Source organism: Candoia aspera, chromosome 5 (assembly GCF_035149785.1).
Source record: "Candoia aspera isolate rCanAsp1 chromosome 5, rCanAsp1.hap2, whole genome shotgun sequence".
Classification (NCBI taxonomy): domain Eukaryota; kingdom Metazoa; phylum Chordata; class Lepidosauria; order Squamata; family Boidae; genus Candoia; species Candoia aspera.
This window is the reverse complement of record NC_086157.1, coordinates 73,881,783-73,907,589: the sequence shown is the minus strand read 5'-3', so window position 1 is coordinate 73,907,589 and position 25,807 is coordinate 73,881,783. Positions and strand designations below refer to the sequence as shown.

The window sequence follows — 25,807 nt, the reverse complement described above, 5'->3', positions numbered from 1 at the left end:
AGCAGCAATCTTGAATTTGTAAATCTATTTTTCCAACCATTTTAATCTTTTCATTTATAGTTTGATTTAGATTGACAAATTAAGCAAATTACAACAAGCTATGTTTCATTAGTTTAGTTAGATGAATATAATAAAAGCACAGTCCTATATTTCTGCTCATAAGTTAGCATTCTAAGTTCATGAGAGGCTTCTAAAATAAATTCTATAAAAATAAGTATCTATAAAACTGAAGCCTTATTGCTGATTTGTATAATTTAAGCAGTAAAAACAGACTGTTGATCAAACTATAATGCTTTTATTTATGATTTTTGGAAAAAGACAACTGCATAAAGGTAATCTATGTGTCATATTTTTCTAACAGATAAAGCAGATTATATTTGCAACAGATCTTTTTATTACCAGAAATTTTGTCATTCTAATTCATGAAAAATAAGCAGCAGGCTTAAATTTAAATTATAATTTCAAATTATGTTCATTTTTAGGTGAAAACATGGATGCAAAATTCAATCAGATTTTGGTTTAGTACAAAATTGTTTTTTTTAATCAGTAATACAAGTACATACTAGGACAGAGAAAGGCTTCAGAAATAAATTGTACTTCTGCACATTCCAAACAAAATAATTGCTTTTCTTGTGTGAGATTTAACATTCCATGGTTACTGAGTACTGGAATAGATACAAAGTTAAGGGCTTTTGCAGTTGATTTGGTGTTGGTTCTAGAAGATCCTTTAAAGAGAATTGAAACATTAATGGGCTAATTGAAAGAATTTGGTGCATTAGCAGGTTTCAAGATTAACAAACACAATGCAAAGATGTCAATAGAAAATATGAAAATAGAAGATAAAACAGAATAGAGAAATAAAACTGGTTATAAGATTGAGAAGAAGGTAAAATATCTGGGTATCACTATGACAAATATGAACTATATGTTAATGGAGGTCTAACAAAACCCTGTGATATACAAAAAGGAAGAGGACATGGATACCCACTGTCTCCTCTCTTGTTTATTTTGGTTCTTGAAATACTGAATAGAGATATAAGACAAGATGAAAGAATTGTGGGAATAAAGATTAAAAAACAAAATTGCAGGGGAAAAGCAATATTCAAATGAATTTATGCCTAATTCAAAAACTGACTTTTTACACTCCAAAATAATTCATTTGGTCTTTTTCTGTTAGGGAATAGTTAGAGCAGTCTCTTGCCATATTGCATGGCAAAAATAGAAGCAGGTCCTCTAACACACAGATAATCCAGCAGATGTAGGTCAGTTTGGTATTTTCCATTTGTTCAAATATTTATCCCTAAGCATCTACTGCAACTGACACTGCGAGGTAATTTGTCTTTAAATTTTCTCTGAGCTGTCAGACATTTTAAGCTGTTAGGGCAGAGTTTTTATAAGTAGGAGTAGACATGAACCTCACAAATACAGAAAAACAGGGCAACTGTGTATGAAATTCTGGAGAAGTGAAAGAGAAAAACAACTAAAATAATTGGTAAGCTGACACTAAATACATGTTTTAAGTGGAAGTTATAGAAATCACTGCATTGCCCAGACTTTAGTTATATGAATTGGCAAGGCATATTCCTATTTGTTTATTTCTGATTATCCAGCTCTTGATAATGGTCATTATGATTCCTTTGTTAAATAAAACTTTGTTTTGTGGTTGACTATATCGTCTCTTGTAAAGAACAAATTATTTTATTCTCTTGCAAATAAACACATATTGAAAATTAATAGCGTTTATTTATTTATTTATTTATTTATTTATTTTATTGTTGAATTTAAATTCTACTTTACATCTTGGAAGCTGAACGCTGAGCACATAGTGGTCTTCCTCATTTTACGCCTATAACTACAGCCTTGAGAGCACATTGTTTCAGGCTGACAATGTGACTGACCCAAAGCTACCTCATGAGCTACATGTTGAAGTATGCATCATAAACTCTAGTTGTGTGTTCAGGTTTGTTTTACAAAGAAATGTTATTCTGGATCATATGGGTGTTGTTTCATGAACTATATTTTATTCCAATGAGACCATCAAACAAGTTTAAACACTCCAAATGATTTTTAAATTAAAATCAAAGTAGTACATTTATCTTTATGGCTCAGCCATAACTGTGTATGTGCACTGAGAACCAGAAATACAGCAGGAGTTTCTTTGAATTTTCCTCTGTAATTCACTCAGCAACTGAAGAGGCAAAGCTTTTCAGTTTAAATTTTTATTTAGAAAATTTAAAAAATGGCTATCCTCTTTACTATTTGGAAGAAAGCTTTAAAGCTGCAAAAGAGGTGAATTAATGAAAAACTGAATTTCTCTATAGTTTTTAACAAAGTTTCACAAAATTTGAAATACATGTAATATTTACTTCCTTGTACAATTGAAACTGAAATATAGAAATTGATTTTATATTATTTTATGTAAATTATATAAAAATGTACTGTTATGCAAAGCCATCAAAAAGGGTTTGCAATACACAGGAATACCTACAAAGCACTACAACTTGTTAAAGCAGATATGTTGTTTGGAATGGTTGTGCTGGATGTTTCATAATCTACTTAGCTATCTCTGAATGTATGTGCATTCATTTGCATAATGTAATTAAGGAGTTATAAGAAATTCAGGTACAGATAGATGATAGATAGATAGATAGATAGATAGATAGATAGATAGATAGATAGATAATATAGTTCATTCTTATTCTTTCATATCCAGGAAGCAGCAATACTTGTTTATTTGATTTATTATCCTAGTGATAAATATAATGTAGAATATAATATTAATGTTTCTTCCATATTTCTCTCTTTCACTTGATGGAAAAGACGGAAGAAATATGAGACAGGTAAGAATAAAGGGATCCGTACATTATATTTTTACAATGCCCTTGCAACAGAAATAATGTGTTGGTAAAATATTGGAATATATTTTGTAGTATGCAACACTTTATCCCAGTTCAAGTCCTAAAAGACCATTTGATACCAATCTAGACACACACAGAAGCAAATATTCCACAAATGCCATTCCCCCCGTCCCCAAAGTTATTTGGGTCAATAGCTATTCAGTTACAGACTGTATCCAACTGTGCATCCACCAGTGAAATTGCTACTTTGGGCAAATATGTTTTCCTCCTTCTTGCTGCCCCACCCCCGCCCCACACTGCTCTGGAGAGTCAAGGATCATCAGAAGCAGATCTCTATGTGCTGAAAACATAAAAAAGAAGGGGAGGGGGAAAATCCACTTGTATAACACTAGATGTCACCCTATAAGGCAATCATTATTCAAGGCATTAAAACAAAAATCAGAAACACTGTACTCTTGTGATTAAAGATGCTGCCTTCCTCTCTTTCTTATCCCCAACTCTTGATACAGCATTCCTATCCAGGATCCCCCCAAAAGTATTACTACATGATTCACAGTTTAGGCTCCAACCTTTCTCTCCCCCATTCTTCTGCCAATATCTGTTGTCCCCAAGTTCATGATTTAAGTTTCCTTCATCTGTAAAAACAGCTATTGTATTTACCCCAAAGGAAAATGACATTGAATTTAAGGCCAAATTTTCCCCCCAGAGAAGAATACCTATATCTACCTTTATCTCTATAGATATCAATAACTGTATCATCTTTCTGTCTATATATTATAATTACAAGCACAGATTAAGATCCTTACCAATGCCCTGCTTTTCCACTGCATTAATCAATTCTGGAGTTTCCCCAAGATCACTTACAAATATATGCATGTGGCAAGCACTATATAAGTGTATGCATATATGAATATGGATTATATATTTGCTACAAGTATGCCATTTATAAATTAGTCAAGCATATATTGTCTGAATGTGCCAACTATTCTGTCCCAAATTAGTTCATTCACGTAGACACAAACACGGTACAGACGTTACACAAATATCCCCTATCGCCTTACAAAAGAAACAGAAAGGGAAAATGGAAGGAAAAGGAAGGAGAAATAATAAGAGAAAGAAGTAGCTATAGTGGGAAGGAAAAAGAAAAGGGAAAGAAAACTTGGCAGAGGAACAGATAAATGGTCAGAGAAGGAAAAAGAAAAACTATTTAGATATTAGAGAAGGGGTTAAATTCAGAAGATGCTTGTATTCCTGAGCAGCTGCTAATCTTCAAGCTAATTTTTAAAGGGATTCTACTTAGTTTTTTGTAACCATTTATATCTCTTGCTCATACAATTTATTTTTAAAAGTTTATTTTTATCAGTGTAATATAATTTCTGTAAGACTCAAATTTCTTAAATCACAGACAATGATTTGGGAAAAATAAAACTATTCTTCCTATAAGTAATTATGGTGTTACTCTGTTACTGCAGGGGCATCAAAGGGCATGGTTTTCAGGAAGAACACAGTAGCAAATATAAATGTGAATATGTGTGTGTTGTTTATGTGTACTAATATATTGGACATAGACCAGGGAGACACAAGTTCAAGTCTCCACCAAGCTCGTTAGGTTATTTTGGGCCAGTCACTGTCTCTCAACTAAAATTTGACAGGTTTTATACTTTGATCTCTCAGAGAACAGATCCCATTATAGATGGGCTTTAAGTCTAATAAATGATATTATTATTTTCATTTTTGGAAAACATCTTTGATTTTTATGCTATTTTAACTCTTCAACCCACTCTGGTCTATTTTACCTAAAAATCCCAAAGTATAAAAGTTTACAAAACATTCCAAAACTGCTTTTAAAGTTATAAAAGAATGATTAGTGCATTATATTTCATATTACTGAAGTTTAGGCAGATGGTAAAATGAAGCTAAGTTTCTTGTGTTTGTCAATTGATATGGTCAGTGGTCTTGCAAATATTGTATGATCTCTAGAAATTTAGTTATGAATTTTGTTCACACACAAAAAGATTCTCTGGCATCACCAAGTATAAAGTGGGCCTGAAAAACAGATAAAGAACATATCCTTCCCATGTTGTCTCATAACTTCACAGTTTTTCTACAGTGTGAACAGGATCCTTAACCAGGTACGTAAATGCTTAAACTATTCACAAATTGTATATAATAAATTTCCATCAGGGAAATCAGAAGAAGGTGATACAAACAGATGAACATATTTTACATTGAGTTTGGCTCAAGTGAAAGTACATAAAAAGCATAGAAGGATCACAGTAGAGAGCCAGCTTGATTGTAGTAGTTAAGGCACCAGGCTAGAAACTGTGAGTTCTAGTCCTGCCTTAGGCACAAAGCCAATGTCATGACTTTGGGCCAGTCATTCTCTGCAGTTCCATGAAGAAGGCAATGGCAAACCAGTTCTGAAAAACCTTGCCAAGAAAATTGCAGCAACTAGTCCAGCAGTTGCAAGGAGTAAAAAAAAAAAAAATACTCAAAGGCTCACATACAAAAAAGGGATCACAATACAATCATAGCCTACATTCAGAACGCTATGAAGTCAACATTATAACCTTATGATACAGTGACTACAACTAAAGCCTTTGATTATTACATTTGAGAAGCCATGGACTGTCTAAATCTTGATGGGTGTAGTGGAATAACTAGATAATCTTTAAGAAGGAATTCAGGAACAGGAACAGTTTAGGAAAATAAGAGAAATTCAGTCCTGGAAAAGAAAAGGCATGAGAAAGAAACTCAAAATAACCCTGTCTTGAGTGAGTTTGATATAAGAGGAGGCAAAGGGAAACTGGCAGGCTTTCAAGGTTTTGTTATTATACCCTACAAAAATAAAGCAGCAATCCTGTAACCTTTGCATTGTCTGTTTCTTTTCATTCAGTGAAAAATATGAAAAAAATAATAATCAAAAATCCAACTCTTAAAAAAAAACCAAGGTCTTGCCATTTTTTACTGCACAAAATTGTCAAAAAGGTAAGTCAATTACTGTAATCTTCAAAACAATGTTGAGTTTGTGTGTTTGTGTGTATCCCTTGCAAAAGATTAAAAAGTGAGCCAATCATTAGAAAATTTGCAGTTGAAAAGAAAATTCATGGCAAGAAATTATTTCATGAACACATAAAAATAAGACTCAGAGTAGAAAGATATACATGCAGGTCCAGGGTTGAAAAAGGAAAAGTTGAAGGTAAGCAAATGTCAAACATCCTAACTTCAAGCTATTTTTGTTGATATGTTATATACCTTCTTCTTTTCTATTTAATAGCAAAATTAAATTAAATATTTTTATTGTATGTATATGTGTGTGTGTGTGTGTATAGGTGTGTGTGTGTGTAATATTTAAGCGTTTTATTTACACTGTGCTGTTGTCACTTTAATTTTTATATTTTTTAAGTCTGTATTTAGGTTTAATATTTATTATAAATTTAAAAAAATTACTATCTGTGAATGTCAACAAATCAGGAGTATAAGAAAGACACCTAAAAGATCAAGATTAAAAACAAAGAAAAACAATGAAATAGAAAGAAAAACACACAAACAAGAGAGATTCTTAGATGTTTAGGTATATTTAATAATAAGTAATTCTCAATTAAAAATATCTTGACTCATGCATGAGTACAGATAGTCCTCAACTTACAACAGTAGAGACAGGAAGGTTCATAATTAAGCAGTGTTGTCATTAAGCACAGCATCTTGAGACTGCACCTGATTTTACAACATTTTTTCTGTCAGTCATTAAGTGAATCACTGTGATAGAATGTGTCTATGAAGGGAGAGGTGATGTGATGGACAACAGTAATGCAGCTGGTTCTCAGGAAGGAGGGAGGACATTCCAGGGACAAGACAAAAGACAACACAACCTGGAGCTGGACTGTGGGAAGAGAAAGAGATTCAGAATAGCCATGCCCAAGAGTCTCCCAGGTTATATCCTGTAGGTTACAGTAGTATAGGTTTAGTCTGGCAACATTCTGTCTATATGGTATAGGCAAATAAAGTTTTGGAATTTGGCTGGATTGCTTCCATTGTTCTTGGGCAAGGCCTGACAATCATGCAGTTCCCCACTGATTTTGCTTGTCAGAAGCCATCTGGGAAGGTTGCAAATGGCAATCATGTGACACTGAGAAGCTGCAACCATCATAAATACATGCCAGTTGCCAAGTGCCTGAATTTTGATCACATGACCTTGGGATGCTATGTTGGTTGTAAGTGTGAGGACTGGTCATAAGTCACTTTTTTCCAGTGCTGTCATAATTTTGAATAGTCCCTAAATGAATGGTCATAAGTTGAGGACTACCTGTATGATCCACATCCTGCAGAAATGAAGTTTTATACCCATTTTATTAGTAGCATTGTATTGTATGCAATATACACATTATTCTAATTAATTGTTTTCAAGTTAACCATTGTTATATTGTTTTAAATGCACTAAATCTCTAATATTATCTACACTGAAATTTTCATCCATATTGGTAAGGCTTACTTCCAAAATGTTTTGTTTCAATATATCAGTATATACATTTTGTTATTACTCTGTCAGAGTATTTCACAAAAAAATGAACATTCTTGTCATGTTCTGAAGCTAATGCCTTAAATGTGCAAATGCTTTAATTTTTATTGATATTAAACATAGTAATAAATGGAAGACTTATATATGGAATGCTATACTTTAATACATGGAATACATAAATACACAAATATAACATTTTAAATTATTTTAAGCCACCAGTTATGTTCAAATTATATTTTAGAAAATTATAAAATGTATGTTAGTACACATGTTATTATAAGGAAACAGATGTATCTTATGGGAGGGTGTTACCTGATATCCTGTCTTACACTTCATCAAAATATATTTCTATGTATCAGCTTTTACCAACATGGCAACCTTAAGATATTAGAATTCACTATTGAAATTCACAGAAATCTGAACAACATGGTGTACTAAGAGTTGTCATTTTAAGTGTTTAGAAACACCAGGTTTGGGAAAGTCTTGGTTGATCTCATGTAAGTATTGAGAGGGTCAATGTAAGTAAATAATAATATTTATTATTTTAAATATGACTCAAATACAGATTATTTTGACCAAACCACTGCAGTTTTGTAGCACATTATTCCTAGTATACATTGAAGCAAAATAATTGTCTTCTTATTTTTAAGGGAAAAAATTCCAACATTCTAATTCATAGACCTCTTAGCAACATGTTTTGAAAGGATCATAAAATGTTCGTTATCAATGTACTGACAACCATTTACTGATATTGAATATACTTTTTTGATAGATTGACAATCATTTGATGATATTTTTACTTCAGTAAGACTATAACTGATCTGTAAAATATTTACTCCGGTTAGTGAAATCACAATTAACTTTTTTTTTTATTATTTAATACAGAACTACTTTGTATTTTCAGAAAGGTCTAGCAGCTTAAAGCACTGGATGCTATTTGCATTATCACACAGCAGGGGGCTATAGCAGCTACAATTCTGGGCCAATTCTTACACCTCAATACACTTGAAGTACAGTAAAATGTTACTGCTGCAATCTTCATACCACATATGAAATAGACATGTTTTGAAAATAACTCTTTCATCTATGATTCGTTTTAGATTGTTTAAGCTTTTAACTGGTTTTGCAGGACTGATAAAATATTAAGCAATTCCATTTATTTAGCTTCTAAAAATTTCCAGATAAAAGTAATATAATTAAGCATGTTTATCAATAAATGTAGTGACATACTTAGCTATATAATGGCTTATTTAAGATTTGTAAGTGAAGCTACAGCCACATAAACTAGGACCACTGTTTTTACTGTATCTAGTAGCAAGAGAACATAAACTTCATATTTATATTCAGATCTAGGAGAAAAAATACCTGGTCTCATGTAGTAAAATCTTAAACTCATTTTTACACTATCCACTACTTTGTATAAAGGCTGCTTACTTCTTAAAAGGCAGTGTCAGTCTTCATACAACCTGAAGATCCATTATCTCCTCAAAGTATTCTGGATTTTTGCAGTTGGCCTCCTGGTTAAGAAAGGTCATTACAACAAAACCATATTTCTGTATAAATCATCTTGATTACCAGTCTCAATTCTAGATAAAAACCAGGATTTCATCTGCCCATTTTTCTTTTTTTTCTTAAGTAGGATTAAGATTCAATTATCAAGTCCACTGCAATTAATACAACTATCTCCATATAAGGAAGATAGGTGCTAGATGGTTTTACATTTCAAAAGATTTGGATAGTCCTCAAGATAAAAAATAAAGCTTTTTCTAGGAATCTACCAAAATTCTTGATTTTTAATTTATTAATGTAGCTTAGTTCTTTATCTACAAATTAGATAAGGAGTGTGGGTAGGCAAAAGGCTGTGTGCATGAAGAACAGACCAAAGTTTAGAAACAATTAAGCTGGCAGAATTAAGTTTTTCCAAACAAGGTTATTAATATCAATAATGACAAACTAATGACCAAAATAAACCAATGTAGAGTTATGAACATAATCGGAAATTAAGATGTGCTTAAACCATATACAACTACTGAGTATGGCATACTTATGATATAAATGCACATTTACTTCTTATTGTTTCATTCCTGTCATATGAAGGCACATAACTCAGGCATCTCTAAATTGGACATATTCAGTCATTTAATTTTTAATTATAAGGAAGAAATCAGGCAAAGTATTTTAGAGAGCAACCTTCTCAGCCAGACCTGTAAAGGTGAATGCTTGAACTCTTATTTCCATCAAGGGCTGCTGAAAACAAAACTGACAAATGTATGCCAAACAGAACACCTCACTTTTTATAATATAGGGCAAATACCAGGAAGGTGATGTAAAAAGAAATAGACTGTTCTTCATCTCACTGGGAAAGAACCAGTTTGATTACCTTCATAACAGTAACAGCAAAAAGCAGCCTCTTGCATGGCATTTTTCTTTTACCTGATGCTGCCTGCAGTGGTGCATTTTTTTTTTCCTGGCACAATCACTAAACTGCTGTGTTTAAAAAAAAAATACATGTATCTGGACAGGCAGATACAATATTACACTGCCAGTTTACTCTAAAATACATTGTGCATGGAATGCAGCTGACTCCATATCCTAAAATAAATCAAGTTTTTTTCTTCATCAGGAGCAACCATGATTACACTGATGAGAAAAATCAATAAAGAGAGCTTCCCCCTCCTTTTGCAGCAAAGAGAATTGACAGTTCACATGGAAATCTAACAAGAGAGGCAACCCCCTACATGTGCCACCTGCCAGATTCCTCAATACATAATCCCATACAGCAGCACAACAGCAGCTCCTTGTATTGTGGCATTCCCAGCAGTTCCCAGAGATCAGTAAGAAAAGCAAATAGCCATATAAAATCATCTCAGTTCCCAAACACAGTCATTCCACTTCTTTTCAGCATTGCCTTTAAAAATCAAAGATAAACCTGGGGCTCTATGCAGATTCCCAAATCCAACAGAGTCAGACTCACTCTGCTTTGGGGAGGTGGGGAGCAAAGGCTTCCACTGCTTTCTCTGGAGACCTTATATCATCCTACTGCAATTGCATGGAGGCATGGCATACCCCCCCCCTCAAAAAAAAAAACTTTATAATAGCACTCCTAAAAAATAGGTGATATTGTGTGTGTATGTGGTACCACAAGGTCACAACTCTTTCTTAATTCCATAAGTATAGAGAGATTGAGACAATTTTTTGGATTCAGACATCCTGATGGTGGGAAGGTGGGGGCAAATGCCAACCATCCTGAAGAAAACATGGAGAAGTTGCCGATGCTCACTGACCTCATTTAAAGCCTCCAGAAGCAAACTAGGTGTTAACACTCAAGGATCCTTCATCCTGACACATTTGGATTTCTAACTGTTACATTCTCCCCTTGCCTGTGGGAAGGGAGGGAGAAACAAGCAGCAAAAGCATCCTTCAACCACATACTCAAACACTGCAGCCATAAAGACACGCGGGTACACACACACACACACACTACCCTTATTGCACATTCCAGCACCACAGTCACATTCTCGAAGGAACAAGAAGGAACAAGGGGATGTCTCTGTTGATTCCTTAATAGACATCACCATTCACCGTTTACCACAATCTTACAGAGGTAAAAGAGATAGTGTTGGAAGCTCGAATTAAGCTGCCCTGCTTTCCACTCCTTACTTAACAGCCACGTATTCTCAGATTCATCCATTTACATAAGCAAAATACTCTGCACATTCCTTCCACTGGAATTCCTAAATTTCACTTAAGAGGTCATCATCAGTGTCAACAGAACATAAATTAGGAAGAAAACAAGGGAACAAATAATGCGTAACAAAGAACTGAGCCAGGAAGGGGCCGTGAGGATGCACTACATATTATAGGTTATGGCGGGAGGAGCGGGGGATCCGATATTTAGCTTTGCTCATCTTTAATACCCCCTTCTCCGACAAGCTACACTTCTACAGTCTTATTGTCTCTGCCCTCCTTTCCCCCCATTTTGAGCTTTTACCCTCCCGGGATGGTGTTGCAGTGCACACGTTGCTCCCCTCGCTGCATTCCCCTTCTCACTTTTGTAGACCCATTTGGTGGAGTGAAAAAGAGTGGCAGCAGGGGAAGGTTGAAGGAGTTGAAAGGGAGAACGCGAGCCTTGAGAGGGAGGGAAGGAGGGAGGGAGGGCACGAGGGAGAGACTATTAAGGGCAGGCAGGGAAGGATTAATGTTTGTGCAGCACTTTAAGGACGGAAAGCGCTACACAAGTGGGGCTTTTGTAGAAGAGGACACCGAAGGGTGAAGGATGAAGGAAATAGGCAAAAGGGAAGAGAAGGAACCAGAAGAAGGCAAAGGAAGAGGGAAGCCCACCGCTAAAGATGCCAGGCATGGGGGAAAGGGCGGCGGGGAGGGAGAGAAGCAAGAGACGGAGACAAACGAGGAACAGGTTGAGGGCAAGGCTCCAGGGGGGAGAGGAAATAAGGTCAACAGAGGGATCTTTGTATAGCAGCTGTGGCCTCTTCAGCCCTGCTGGTATCCCACCTCCGGACGCCCAGCGTATTCGTAAGTTGGGAGAGAGCGGGGGCCAACGAGGGGGACGGGCGGGGGTGGTACCTTGTATGAGGATCCCGCAGAGGCTGTATAAGCGCAAGACGACGCTCGGTTTCAGCCGCATCCTGGAGGTTTCCCCCCGGCTGGCTGGACGCGAAGCAGAGAATCCCGCAGCTGCTGCTGCCGCCGCTACCACCGCAGCTTCCTCCTCTTCCTCCTCTTCTCACCGGGGTCGTCCTTCTCCCAGCAAGACCCGCCGCCGCCGCCGCAGTGTCTCCCTCAACCTATCCAGCGGGTAAACACGAGAACCAGGGTCGTGCGGGTGTGCAGTGGGGGAGAACTGCTGTCGGTCTGCCTTTCCCTTCCCATCAATTCGTTCCCAACCCTGTCCTTTTTTCGGATGGGCGCAATTGCACCCCCACCCCCTTTCTTTCGTGGGGCCGTCTACCCCTTCTTCGAAATGTGACAGAGCTCCTTCTTCGCCTTTGCCGGTCAATCAGACCACTGAGACGGGATGGCGGCAGCAGCTGCCCTCGTCTTCCTACAGCTTCGCACGCGCTCGTTCACCTCGGCTCGCAGGGAGACTGCTCCGCTGCCCGAGCCGCTTTTCCAGCTCTAGACGCAAGGGCAATCTCCGCGCGCGCACCGCCTCCTCTCTTTCTCTCCCCCATCCCCCTCCTTTCCCTTACAAGTCACCACCCCCTTCCAAACCACGCTTTCCTTTCTAAATAGCCACACCCCTAGCTTTCCAGACCACGCCCCTCCCAGGGATTTCGATAAATCTCCCCCGCCCCCGCCCCCGCCCGCCCCTCTTCGCATAGCCATGCTCTCCTTGACAACCGCCCCTTTTCATAGTTAGTACGTGACAGACAGTAGCACCTATCCAATGGAAAAGGACGCATTCTGTACATTGAGCCTGTCAAAGGAAAGCACCGATAAAAAGGAAAGAAGAAGAAGAGTTAAGGGAGGGTCTTCAGGGTTTGAAGGAGACTTATTGCTTAGAGTTACCACCCTCTCTGCCTCTATCCCGGACTGGCATGTACTTGAGCCTATTAAAAATACAACTAGGCATTACTTACCAGCCAATGGAAGAAGAGACAAAAGAATAAAAGGTGTGTAAGATGGGAAGTAGTAGAGACGCTGTCCGAGCTATTTCTGAAAGTGGCTGGCTTTTCCTCTCACCGTTTATTTATTTATTCATCCATTATTAACTTGACTGGTTGGGAGCGAAGCAAGTGCCCAACAGCCTGAAACAGCGCCTGTTTGAGAGCTATTGAGAAGCAGAGAGCAAACAAGCGAGCAAGAGTCTGGGAAAATGGGTCACCGTGCAGGCAGCTATGCAACCGAAACTAAATGTGATTTCCTATGTACCTAGTCCAAGAAAAGGGAATGGAAAGATTACCAAACAATGGTTGAGGGAGAAGAATACCCAAGGACAGAGGAAATGGCAGGTAACCTAAAATAATATGCACATGTGGAATAAACACTGAAAAAAGAAATTCAAATAAGTGTCATAAAGGAGCATAAGATTTAGAATATGCTGCTTTTCCATCTCAACTCCATCTACTTTTCCTTTCAGACCAAGGACACATCCACACAGCCATTATCACTATAGTGCAAGGTCACAACAGCAACTGGTCCTACGTGATGGGACTTCATGGCCCTACCTGCACCCTGTGGTTAGCCAATGCTGAGTTACCTAGTGGCTCATCTGCCAGAACTATTGTGCCTTTTGAGATAGCAAGTTCTGTCATTCAGTCACCATGCAGCACGGGCCAGCTAATGATGCAGTCTAGTCTGAGGAACAACCCTTTTCTCGTGGCATTTCAGCTACTGAGCCATCCACTTATTCAAGGTTTGCTCTCTTATGAACTATGACTTACGAAGTCCAAGCAATTACTTCCCCAAAGCTTCCTCTCTTTTTTTTTAATTGTTGAGGAAGCCGGCCCAGAAACTGCAACTCCCTGTTCATCAAATGTACTTTCTGCCATCATTTTCTGGTTCCAATGATCGGGTGACCATCCAGTCCCAACACTAGTAGCAGCAGGCTGCTGTCATCATTATTCTGGACAAATTATGGGTTCAGGTGTACTATGGGTGAGCTTTGGCATCCAGGGTGTCATACATGCTGTGGCAGTTTCACTATGTGAGACTTCCTACCTGAGGACTTGTGTGTGGAGGTGCAATGCTTTTAGAGCTGTAGGCCTCTTTTGGGAAGTGCAGACCAGTAAGATGAGAATATGGGAAGAATTGTAAGTGCCCATTGAACCACCATTTCATGGTGGAACTCCTAGGAGTGAGCTCCTGTGGTGTTTTTGACCTGTGAATGCATTAGCCAGTTGTCTGGTTGATCTTCTGTGGAAACTGCCATGAGTGAACCAGAATTCTCTGCTATCTCATGGTTTCCATCCATTTGCTCCTCATTTGCCCTTGTGGTTCAGTTGATCCATGGCTCCATGCCCCCATGCTCATACCCAAATCCTGCAACAGGCAATGGCTGGTGCAATAGTCATTCAGCAAAGTGCTGCTGTGGAATTACATGGTGGAGAAACCAAACCATTACTCTCTTTGCACCTGGGGCAAAGCCAAAGTCCAGAAGCAATTCTAGTTTAGCCTTCAAAACACTGATATGTTTGACCATATAGCAGCAGAACTGCAGGCTAGGGGCTTTCAACACTTTTTAAGAGTACATAACAAAACCAAAGGTGCACCAGTTGGAATACAAGAGGGTAGTAGCCCAAAGTGCTAGGTCTGCAAATGGCCATACATGAGCTGTATAGAGAGTGGCTTCTAATAGGTTGGCACATAGCATCCCATGGCCACCCCAGGTGTTCAAGGACACTACAAGCCACTGCTGGAGAATTGCAATCTCTGCACAGCCACATCTTAATGGAGTTTTGCTTCCATGAAAGCAGTGATCAATTGCTGCTGGCATTTCCAGCATCTCCCAAAACTCAGAGGAAGATTCTTATCAAAGAATTGGGAAAGAGGAATTTAAACAGTGCCCCTTTAGGTGGGACAGGGGATTGCCTGATATATCCTGATGCTACAGGGCATAGCACCAGAATATATTCCTATTTTATTTTTATGTTACATTACTATACATATTTGACTAATTTATTAAATCAGATAATACATCAAGAAATCTTATGTTTTCTTCTATTTGTAAATTAGTAAATTTTGTTCTGCATATGGTGTTTTGAAATATCTATCAAAATAAAATAAAATTAAAAATATGGGCATTACTTTGACACATAGGAAACATTTGTGATAAAGCTGCAGTATAAAGGCCATGTTCCATGTTCCACTTTATGTTGGTAACAGCAGCAGTGCACAAATCAGTGCCATATCTGTAATCACAGACACTGTGAAAGGGACAGTTTGGGAATCCAGTGTGGCAGCAATTGCTGCTCATTGTATCACTGATTATACATGGCACTCTGGATGACTGCTGGCTATGGCTCTGCAGACACAACATGAAATAGGTTGATGTTTGCTGGCTTGCAAAGAGGTAGTGTTGGTGGGTATACTCCTCATGGAACCAATGATGATCCAAGCTAATTCTGACAGTGGGATAGTAAGTATTGGAGTGTCAATTTCTTCATGACCTTCATTGCCGTCTTTAAAATTGACAACTACCTCAGGCCCCATCTTCAGTGGGAGAACACCACCATCAGGAAAGCCATCCCAGTCAAGAAACATCTAACAGTCTGATTGCTGCCCATTGGAACCTTCTACAGGAAGATTGTTTATCAATTCAACCTTGACAGGACAACAGTGGGCACAAGTGTGGTGGAGGTATGCCTGGTAATTGAGAACACAGATCTCCCCCTCTCCCTCTCCCCCTCTCTCTCCCTCTCCCTCTCTCTCTCCTGCCTTAGGGACCCCACACTATAAGGGAGCTATTTGTAATCTTTCCAGTCACAGAAAAGTAACATGGCCCATGACCCATGCATTTTGCCCATTGTGAAAAGTATGACACAACCATCAACCACATAAAAGTTCATAAAGATCACATTGGAAGTTAGTTGGCTTTAAGAAGTTTGAGAGGAACAAATGTCTGTGTTATAATTTTTATTTATTTATTTATTTTTCACAATGGCCAGCAAGATAATAGCATCCACTATGATAACCTGGCTCACATATCCCATTCTGCAGAAGTGGGTGGATTTGTAATTCTTGTTATTACCAAAACCTTCACCTATGGAGCATGCATTGTGTCTTGACAAAGCAGTGCAACTTACAGAAGAGTTTCACTTGTCTATTAACTGTTTTGAGCAAGTTATGCTGCACTTGAGATGTACCTGACCCATCCATGATTTTAGTCAGTTGCTTGGAATAACATGCACTGAACAGATTAAGGAGTTTCCCTGCATAAACCTGCTGCCCAATGAACCAGTATGCCCCTCCTCCAGGAGCAGTAGTTGTGTGTTACTACCTTCTATGTGCTCTGCAGAGGGCAAGACAGAGGTGAGTCATCATGGTCCTTGAAGGTGTGATCTATGAGAAATGCTGTCTTCTGTGTCCAGCCTATCAAGTGTGAAGTGCATTCATAAGGCTTGTTTGCATGACCTCCCCAGCATCAGATGGTATGGACCCTCCACATCTATGCATCCTGTGAAGGAGACTGAGAAAAATACCATAGGCTGAGGTGCATCCAGTACATGGTGCTATTGGACAATTGTGTAATGCAAGTTTTATCTCCTTACCCAGAAGCCATTCCTGGACAGTTTCCATGGGATTTTCCTGTACCACTGTGAAGTGAAGGCACACACAGCCTGTGGTATGCAGCAATAGGAGGCATCATGCCATATGGCAGTAGTCCCCCAACTGGATTGTGGATCAGGGCTGCATGCAGTATGAGTATTTATCACTACCTATGGCCTGGCAGTCCTCCCAGTATGGCTGGTCAGGAGCCACACATAACCTCTTCATGGTTTGAAACCACTGGAACTGGTGGGTGAGATGGATGGCCATCATGCTCCAAAAGGAGTCTATATAAATCACTATCTATTTAAATTTTGTGTAGACCTGCCTCCCACCCTAAGTCCGAAGCAACACAGTGGTACAATGAAGAGGAGAAAAGGCAACTGCTGGTCAGCATGATCTCTATGTGCCTCAAGAACAAGCTGAAGCATGACCTCCATTTTATTGGATTGCCGGTACTGTCCAGCCTCTTATGCCATGCTGTTCATGTAATACTGAGCAATGAAATGCCTTCGGAATTAAAAGCAATGTTGTGCCATCCAGGAAGAAAACCCTCAGAGCACACAACATAGCACTGCATGCTAGATTCCACTTAAAAAGTTACAAAAGAAACAGAGAAGTCTGGGAATCTACAGAAGAAGTATCTGCACACATGGGCAATGTGCAGAATCAGTGTGCAGCCACTGTTGCCAAGTGTTGAGCAAATTTGTGCCCGTAAAAGTCATTGCAGAAATGGCATAACCCACCTAAGACTGTGTGGTCTTCAGAAGGGGAAAATGTTTGTGGTGCTGATTGGCAATGACACTTGTGTGAAGGTGGGAATGTAACAGCTAATGACATCCCTGGCATGGTAAGAGGTATGACTATCTGGAGAGGGGCATTAAACCTACTTACTCTGAAGAGTGCATGTCAAGTGTCCAATGTGGCAAGAAGTTGAAATCAGAACCTTCTACTCTGTCCAGCACTGGAATGCATGGCTGTATGGATTTCCCCAAAATAGTTTATGATATTATGGTTCTTTGGCCAGTTAAAGTTACTTTTCTGTGATGTTCACAGGCATTGAACAAAGTTACAAAATATGTATTCTAATGCAACTATGATAAGCTCTTACATGCTCATGTAAGTATGTGATGCACATACAAAAAAGGACAAAGTTTGTGTCATGATGTTGCAATGCACATTTTTTAATTTGTTCCCTTGCCCTCTCCCTGTGGATCCCATGATCATATTGCTACCTCATTGTAACATCAGAGCTTTTTAGATTTACACAGGGTGGGGGATTTAATAAACATTGCAAATAAGATTACTACTAGATTTCTAGTAGTAATTTCCTTTTATCAAATAGTCTTCAGTTCAGCAAATAATAAAATATAAGTCAAACAAAAAGGAATATAAACAACAACAAAAAAGTAAATGTCAATAAAGGATTAAATGAGATCAATTATTGCATTTTTGGCCTCATAAGCAACCATAGAAGTGTATTTTCTGTCAAATAGCTATAGTATAGGGAACCATGTGATTTTTTTAAAAAAAATAAGTGAATGCCAATTAATTATCTTCACATGGCTATTCTTTACGTAGAGGGAAAATAAATCTAGACCAGAATATAGAATATACTTTTGTGTTTGATATCCTGAGCCAATGTGCAGAGTCCCCTTCTTATCATGGCATACTGGCAAACATCTTGCTTATTCATAAATGACACCATGATAGCTATTTGGGTTTGGGTTTTGTTTTTGGTTCTTTGTTTTTATAAAATCCAATAAAAATGGTAATTTCAGATGGTGCCAGTAGTCTGCTGAGGTGACCCACTATCTACGGATAGGGGAAAATAAAAGTAAATGAACTCAAACAGCTCCCAACCTGATTCTTCTTTCCAGGAAGTTTAGCTATAGACAAAAGGAAACAGCAGCTGGAAGATATGTGGAGGTAGAATTTACATGAGCAGAGAAAATAATGGGCCTGATGTCATACAGAAGTCATATGGTCCAGGAGATACAGTACATCTGAAAGTATTATAATTTAGTTTTATCCTGACAAGGGTCACCTGGCTGTCTAGGAACAGCATCAACAGGGTCATTCAAGAGTAGTCTTAGATGTTTGTGATAGTGTATTCTAAGGATAAACTCTGTTACCAAGAGGACTCCTTCAAATTGTATTTTTAGTCGAATTTTCCTGAAATTCTAATTCCATGGAGTTGAGAATACAGTGGAAAGGTGGTAGTTTTGTTTGTTTGTGTGTGTGTGTGTACACACACACACACAGACACATATGTATAGCCCTCATTCCATTAAAGTCCTGCTATGCCACCTTACTGTGTCAAAGCAATGTTCTTGGGAGGAAGAAATGAAGAATGCTATGAATGCATGCCACAAGTACATATAGAAGGGTCATCAAAGGCTTGAAGGTCTCCCACCTGTCCAGATAAAGCAAGCAGTCATATAGGAAGGTGCATAGGTGGATGATCAGTGATCACTTTTAGTGATTTCAGCAAAGATAACATTTCATATTATGTGAAAGAAGGCAGTGATAAAGCACATGGATAGACTATATAAAGTGTTTGTTGACATAGCACTGAATGATGGGCCCTTCAGTTATACATGCTACTGCGAAACAACTGAAGATTTTTTCAGAGAACACATGATATTTATGATGCGACTAGATTAAAGGCTTTGGGTCATCTTTTTGCTGATATTGCCATGCAGGACAAGAATATCCAACAATGTCTTAGCACAGTTTCCAAATAACCAGAACAACACCCAAATGCAAGATAGAGTACACAGAAATAAAAATTACTATATTATTGATACAAGGAGATGGAAGAGCTCAGTTATAGCAAGAAACATGCAGCCAGGATCTGACTGGGAAGCTGATCATGAGCTGGTCATGAACAAGTTCCAAGTCAAGCTAAAGCAGTAGAAAAATCCAATCACTTTTCATGATATAATCTTGAGCATATATCCACCATTTTCAAAGTAAATATCAGGAATTGCTTTGAAGTTCTGAACTCATTGATAGGGAACCTGAGGAACTGTGGAATGAACTTAAAGAAGTTGCTAAGGAGGAATGTGAAAATAGACTCCCACAGACCAAGAAACAGAATAAAGCAACCTTGTAATCATAATAAACAATAGAAATTGTGAAGAAGAATAGAGCAAAACCAAAGCCAAAGCCAAGAAAGTCAAAACTCTCAGGAAGGCACTTAACAAAGTTTTTCAGAGAGCTGTTAGAAGAGACAAGAAGTATTAACAAGTATGACAGAACATGACAAAACAGGTTTGCTCTAGGCCAGCAAAAGAGTAAGACAAGGCTTCACTGTATACTCTCTCCTTATTTAGTCAGTTTATAAGCTGAAAATATGCTATTGAGGGATTGGATCTGGACTGGAAGATGAGCAAAGTTTTTAAATTGGAGGAAGAAACATCAATAACCTATGCTATGCTGACAATACTATGTTAGCTGAAAATCCAAATTATCTATAAGCTTGTAATGAAAGTCAAGGAGCACAGTGAGAAAAATAGGTCCAGTATTTTTTATCTATCTATCTATCTATCTATCTATCTATCTATCTATCTATCTTTATCAAACTTTATCACCACCCATCTCCCCTCAAGGGGGGACTCTGGGTGGTTTGCAATAAAACAATATAAAGAAGACCAAACTAATAGCAACAGGTACAACAACCAACATTAGAAATCATTAGAACTGGAAATTAAGATATTGAAGTGTAGATATCTTCTGCCTTTTAAGATCAACTGGGCACAAAGCCAGCTGGTTGACCTTGGGCCAGTCACTTTCTCTCAGCCCTAGGAAGGACGCAATGTCAAACCACTTCTGAGAAACCTTGTCAAGAAAACTGCAGGGACTTGTCCAGGCAGTCACCAAGAGTTGGACATGATTGAATGGATTAAAATGAAATCGATAGTAAAGGAACCAGCAGTCAAGAAATATACTACAGATTAGCACTTGGTGGGGTAGCAATGAAATCCTTGGAAAAGATACTCAGATGCTATGACACATCTATTTCTACAAATATCAGATTTGTGCAGGGAATGGTTTTCTTTATGACACTCCATGGAAGTGAAAGTAGGACTTTGAAGAAGCAGGATAGAAAGAGTACTTATATGTTTGAATTTTGGTGTTGTAGAAGACTCCTGAGAATATTGTGGATAGCCAATATAATTAACAAATCAATCATTGTAATAGTATGTGAGAAAGACCTTGAGAGATGGGCCAAAGAGATGCTGCCTAGGGAATGGTCAGATAAGAGAGGGCATAGATAAGAGGGTCACAAGGGACTCTCCCTAACTTCTCAGATGGTAAAAGATACAGTGGGAGATACGTACTTTCAGACTTGCAAGATTCTGTTAATGTAGCCTTACAATAAAGTAGACTTAGCTCATCTGTTCATGTTTCCTGTCTGGTCCACCTGGGAAGGCAGACAATCAGGGCAAGTGGGGCATGTGCTCGAGGTGCCGTGCTGGGGGGGGACACCAAAATGAGCTCTGGGGGGGGTGCCAAAATGGGTACGGAATCCATGTTTGCCCCAGGTGACACAGACCCTAGTTGCGGGCCTGCTGACAATCATAGAAGAACAAATCAATCCAGAAATCTCAGTTCAAGCACAAATAACCAGGCTCAAATATTACATTTTGGACATGTTAGGCAAAGACCTGTTCATAATTAAGGGAAAGGTAGAAGGAAAGAGAAGAGTATGAGCAAAAGCAAGGTGGGTAGACTCAAGTTCAGCAACAATGGGTTGGCTGTTAGAAAACCTGAAAGAGCAGATTTAGGACAAATCATCCTGGAGAGGTTCTATCTGTATGATTTCTAAGAGTTGACACTGCCTTCATGCCACATAAGCAATCCATCAATAGCCCTTATGCATAGCCTCGGGACTACTGTAAACAGTCCTAGTCCTTCCTCTAATGTTATGCTTCTAAGCTTTCACATTTCAGAACTTCCAATATTAAGTATAGAAAATTCTGTAGTAAATTTTATGCACAAAGATTTTTGTGGACCCAAAATTATTGAACAGATTGTCCTCTATATATGAGCTCTCATTCAAATTCCTATTAGATAATGAAGTTAACCCTGAAGACCAGTTTCAGGAACAAGGCCAGAAATACAGACCCGCACTTGTGGCTACAAGTAAGCACTTTACACCTGAATGCATAGAGCTAGTATTTCAAATAAAATGACTGCAGCTTAAAATGGCCATCTGAAATAAGACAGCAATCTACAAATGTACATGATATATGTGAAATGTCTCACCACAAAACAGCTGCATTTGTAAGTACCTTCTCCAGTTTATTATTACTGTGGATGAATATCTAGATACACATCTTTATCTACTGTACATTGTGATACTTAACTAACACTCAACCAGACTAACTGGTTGCCAGTATTCAGAGTATCATTTGGTATCTCAAACTTTGCATGTACCAGATCTTGCCTACAGCTTAACGTAAAAGGACATTTTAAAAATTGCTAGGATTTGCTGCTCATGTATTTCCTCATACTATAATTGCTTCTGTGTTAAGCATTGTTCCATGCATTCTAGGCCCTAGCTGATGTCTATAGACCTTCTCTGGTTCATAACCTTATCAAAATCATGGATCTTCTCTCTCTCTCTCTCTCTCTTTTTAAGAGAGATCCAATAAAAATATTTCAGTAAATGTTAGGGATGATCATTTATAACTTGATTGTGTGTTTGTGGAAGCTCAGGAAGTTGGAGAAGAGCTAGTGAATAATTCATACTAAAACATCTTCCATAATATGAATAGTTGGGGAACAAAGTTGTTTCTCTATGGAGCAATCTTTCTTCCCTGTAAAATTATTGGCCTGCTGCTTCCTTGGAAGACACAGAATTAATTTGAATCATATTTCCTCTGATGCTAAAGTGTCTCGTTCTGGATCAACAGGAACTGCTGCAAGTGTCATATTTTGCACTTGAACTTGTACTGGAACTGCAGGAGCTATTTTTCACAGATTGCTCTGCCAAGTCAGTAGAGCCAGATGCTCTTATTATTTGCCAAGGCTTCCCACTCATTGATGACAACTCAAGACACATTTACAAGAAGGCTTTAAAGGGATTTCAGATGACCTCTGTGTTTCTTAGCATTCAGTATTTTATCTTTATAAGTATATGACTGAAACACCTTGCATGCTAGATACATGATCAGATCAAAATAGTAATCCTGATTTGAGAATAATTACAAATTTATAGATTGGCTTGGATTATGAATTAATAGTAATGATAACAAGTTGTTTTCAGTATTATCCTACATGTTATATATTAGACCCTCTAAGAAATAGGCAGCATAACTTCTTTATTATTGCCTTTTGAATAGTGCCTTTTGAATTCTGTGCCTTTTGAATTCTGTGCTTTGCCAATATAAATTCTATTATATTTAAATTGATCTTACTAAATAGGTACGATTTAATTTTCGGAGAATTTAAGCTAGAACTTATGTTGAATTTTTAGTAAGAATTATTTGTGAGGATTCAAGAGACTCTTTTTTAAAACACCTACATATTCATATGTGTGTGTTTGTCTCTGTGTGTGTGTGTTTATGCCTTCAAATCAGTGTTGACTCTAGTAACTGCCTGGACTAGTTCCTGGGGGTTTTTTGGCAAGATTTTCAGAAGTTGTTTGCCATTGCCTTCTTCTTAGGGCTGAGAGAGAGTGTGACTGGGCCAAGATCATCTAGCCAGTTTTGTATCTAAGAAGGACAAGAACTCATGGTCTTCTGGTTTCTCACCTGGTGCCTTAATTACTACACCAAACTGGATCTTATATATTACTTTGAATATTATCTGCTGTTAATTACTATTTCAGTTTGCTTTTCATGTAAGAAGCTAAGGTAGAGTCTTTTGTCTTAAAGGATGCAGAGCACCAACCAGTATTTATTAAATGTGTATATTGTATATTGGCTCTGCTGCTAAAAACTGTTGTCAATATTCTTATCTTCAATGTAACTATGAAGCCCTGTGATACTATTTGGCTTACAATGACCCTTTAATAGTACCATACTGGTTTTCTATGAACAATTCATTGTATTGTGCATAACAATTGCATACTGTTCAGAGGTTTACATCTAATTTAATAGATGCAGCTGAGGAACCAACAATGTTTGCTTTGATAAGATATATACTGTGACTATCAGGGTATTTAATCTTTTGCTCCAATTTTTCACAAAAGTGTTTAATCAAGACGCTGTGAACCTGTCTTGAAGACATATTGCAGAATCCATGTAATAAGTAAGGTCTCACTATAACAAAGTATCTTAAAAATCAACCAAAATTTCCATATGATTCACAGTATATAGTTTCTCAATAACCACTATCAATTGAAAGAAAGAAAGAATCTTGATTTGTCTCTATCTAAAACTATATATTTGATTTTAGAAATGGTGAACCATTGTCACATATATTTACTATATTTATCTGAGGATAACCTACAAGATAGTTTTTTTTCAACCATATATATAAAACTATTATTCAATGTTTTTATAGAAAGCAGTCCAATTCTTTGAACTGCTAATTTCTTACATTTGTTTTCACAATTTGCATTCCATCTAGGTTCAGAAGGAGATATTTTATATGAGGAGTTGTGTGAATGAGACAATATAAGGCCATCTGAAACTTATTTTTGTAGTTAGCCACAAGCCATTATGAAAGGTAATAAATTTTTGAGATTACATAAATACCTAATTAGTCAATTATGGCTAAATGTTTATAGTCAGGCTAAAAAGATAATCATATGGAGCAAAGAATAACACTTGGGAGCACTTGTTGAGGAAACTATCTGAACAAAACATCCAAAACTCAAATTCAAAAATAATCTAGATTAATTATAGATATTTGTTTCTTCTTTCTCTTCCTCTTCCTCTCTGCCTTCCCATTTTTCCATTTCTTGGGTGTTTCTCTTCCCTCTGAGTAACTTTTGTAAATAATTTGTAATACTGTAGGCAATTTTTCTTTCAGTACTTTCAGAGTAGATGAAAGCTTCCATGCTCAGAACTCCCTGCCATTTTCCCTCCCTCTCCCTCTCCTTCTCCCTCTCCTGTTTAGGGTGGCATAAGTTTTGGAAACATCTGCAATTTTAAAAGATACTTCATAGTATGATGAGAATCCAAATGCAGTAGCTGATAAATATTGCTTATTAAATATCAATCAATCAATCAATCATAGCAGTCAGTGTTCCCCTGAAAAATCTTATTTATACTTTATTTTCTTTTGATATAGCTGCTATTTTTTATTCATTGGCAAAAAATAAATCATGTATCTGAAAATCCTGCCTGGCAACAAATCACTCCTCTTCCTCTGACTTCTATTTCTTTGACTGCATTAGAGGTTTTAAATGGTATATTACAAGAACATATACATCAGCTATTAACCAAAGTGGGATATTACTTTTTCTTTCTTACAAGTTCTTTGTGGATATTCACTCAAAGTAATCCAGTTTATCCCCAGTAGAGACTTCTACAAATTCTAAACTGCTATTGGGCCATGCAAACATAAGTTCGATTATTTAAAACAAAGACCCATTTTACTCTTTGATAACTGTCCATTGAATTCCAACTTTAGTTAAATGTAGCCATTTATGAAAATTGTATTGATCCATATTACAGTCTATTCAGATTCACCCGTAGAAAGAAGAAATCAGATCAGAAAATTAGATTTAACATATTACACTTAATCTCAAGAAACAATATCCTTATAAAACTATACCATTTCAAAAGTTTTTAAGAGTGAAAGACAACAATTAGAAAAATCAACATTTAATCTACTTTTCAAATATCCTAGCTTATCTACGTAGATACTAAACAGTGCTATAATTATTCTTCATTTTCTGTGCCAAAACAAAACTCAATTTTTTGTACCAGCCAGGTCTATATTTTTCCTGAAAAATTTCCCCAGAGTAATACATAGTATTGTCCTGAGAATGTTGGAAAAGGGGCACTTACTGACAGATTACTGTTGATAAATATTAATGATTCATTGTATCACATTTTCTAGGAGATGTGATATATGTATAAATTAGTATTACCAGAAGTGTAGTCCTATATTTGTTTACAAAAAAGTGAATGTCACTGGATATAATGCACACAGGATTAAAAACTAATCTGTATTTTTTTGTTCCCTGTGATGCTGTATTTTACTACATCCTCTGCAAATGTCAAGATTAATAAAAAAC

At 37.4% G+C, this 25,807-nt stretch overlaps 1 protein-coding gene across 3 annotated transcripts in view; it reads right to left on the bottom strand.

Moving 5' to 3' along the window:
* Positions 1 to 12,557, bottom strand: part of CADM2 (cell adhesion molecule 2) — a 465,617-nt gene extending 453,060 nt beyond the window's left edge. For all 3 annotated transcript variants that reach the window (XM_063305494.1, XM_063305496.1, XM_063305495.1), the window contains exon 1: positions 11,962 to 12,557. In XM_063305494.1, the coding sequence (XP_063161564.1) occupies positions 11,962 to 12,022 (61 nt within the window). In that variant the 5' untranslated portion in view covers positions 12,023 to 12,557. The remainder of the gene's footprint in view (positions 1 to 11,961) is intronic.
* Positions 12,558 to 25,807: the final 13,250 nt, after the last annotated feature.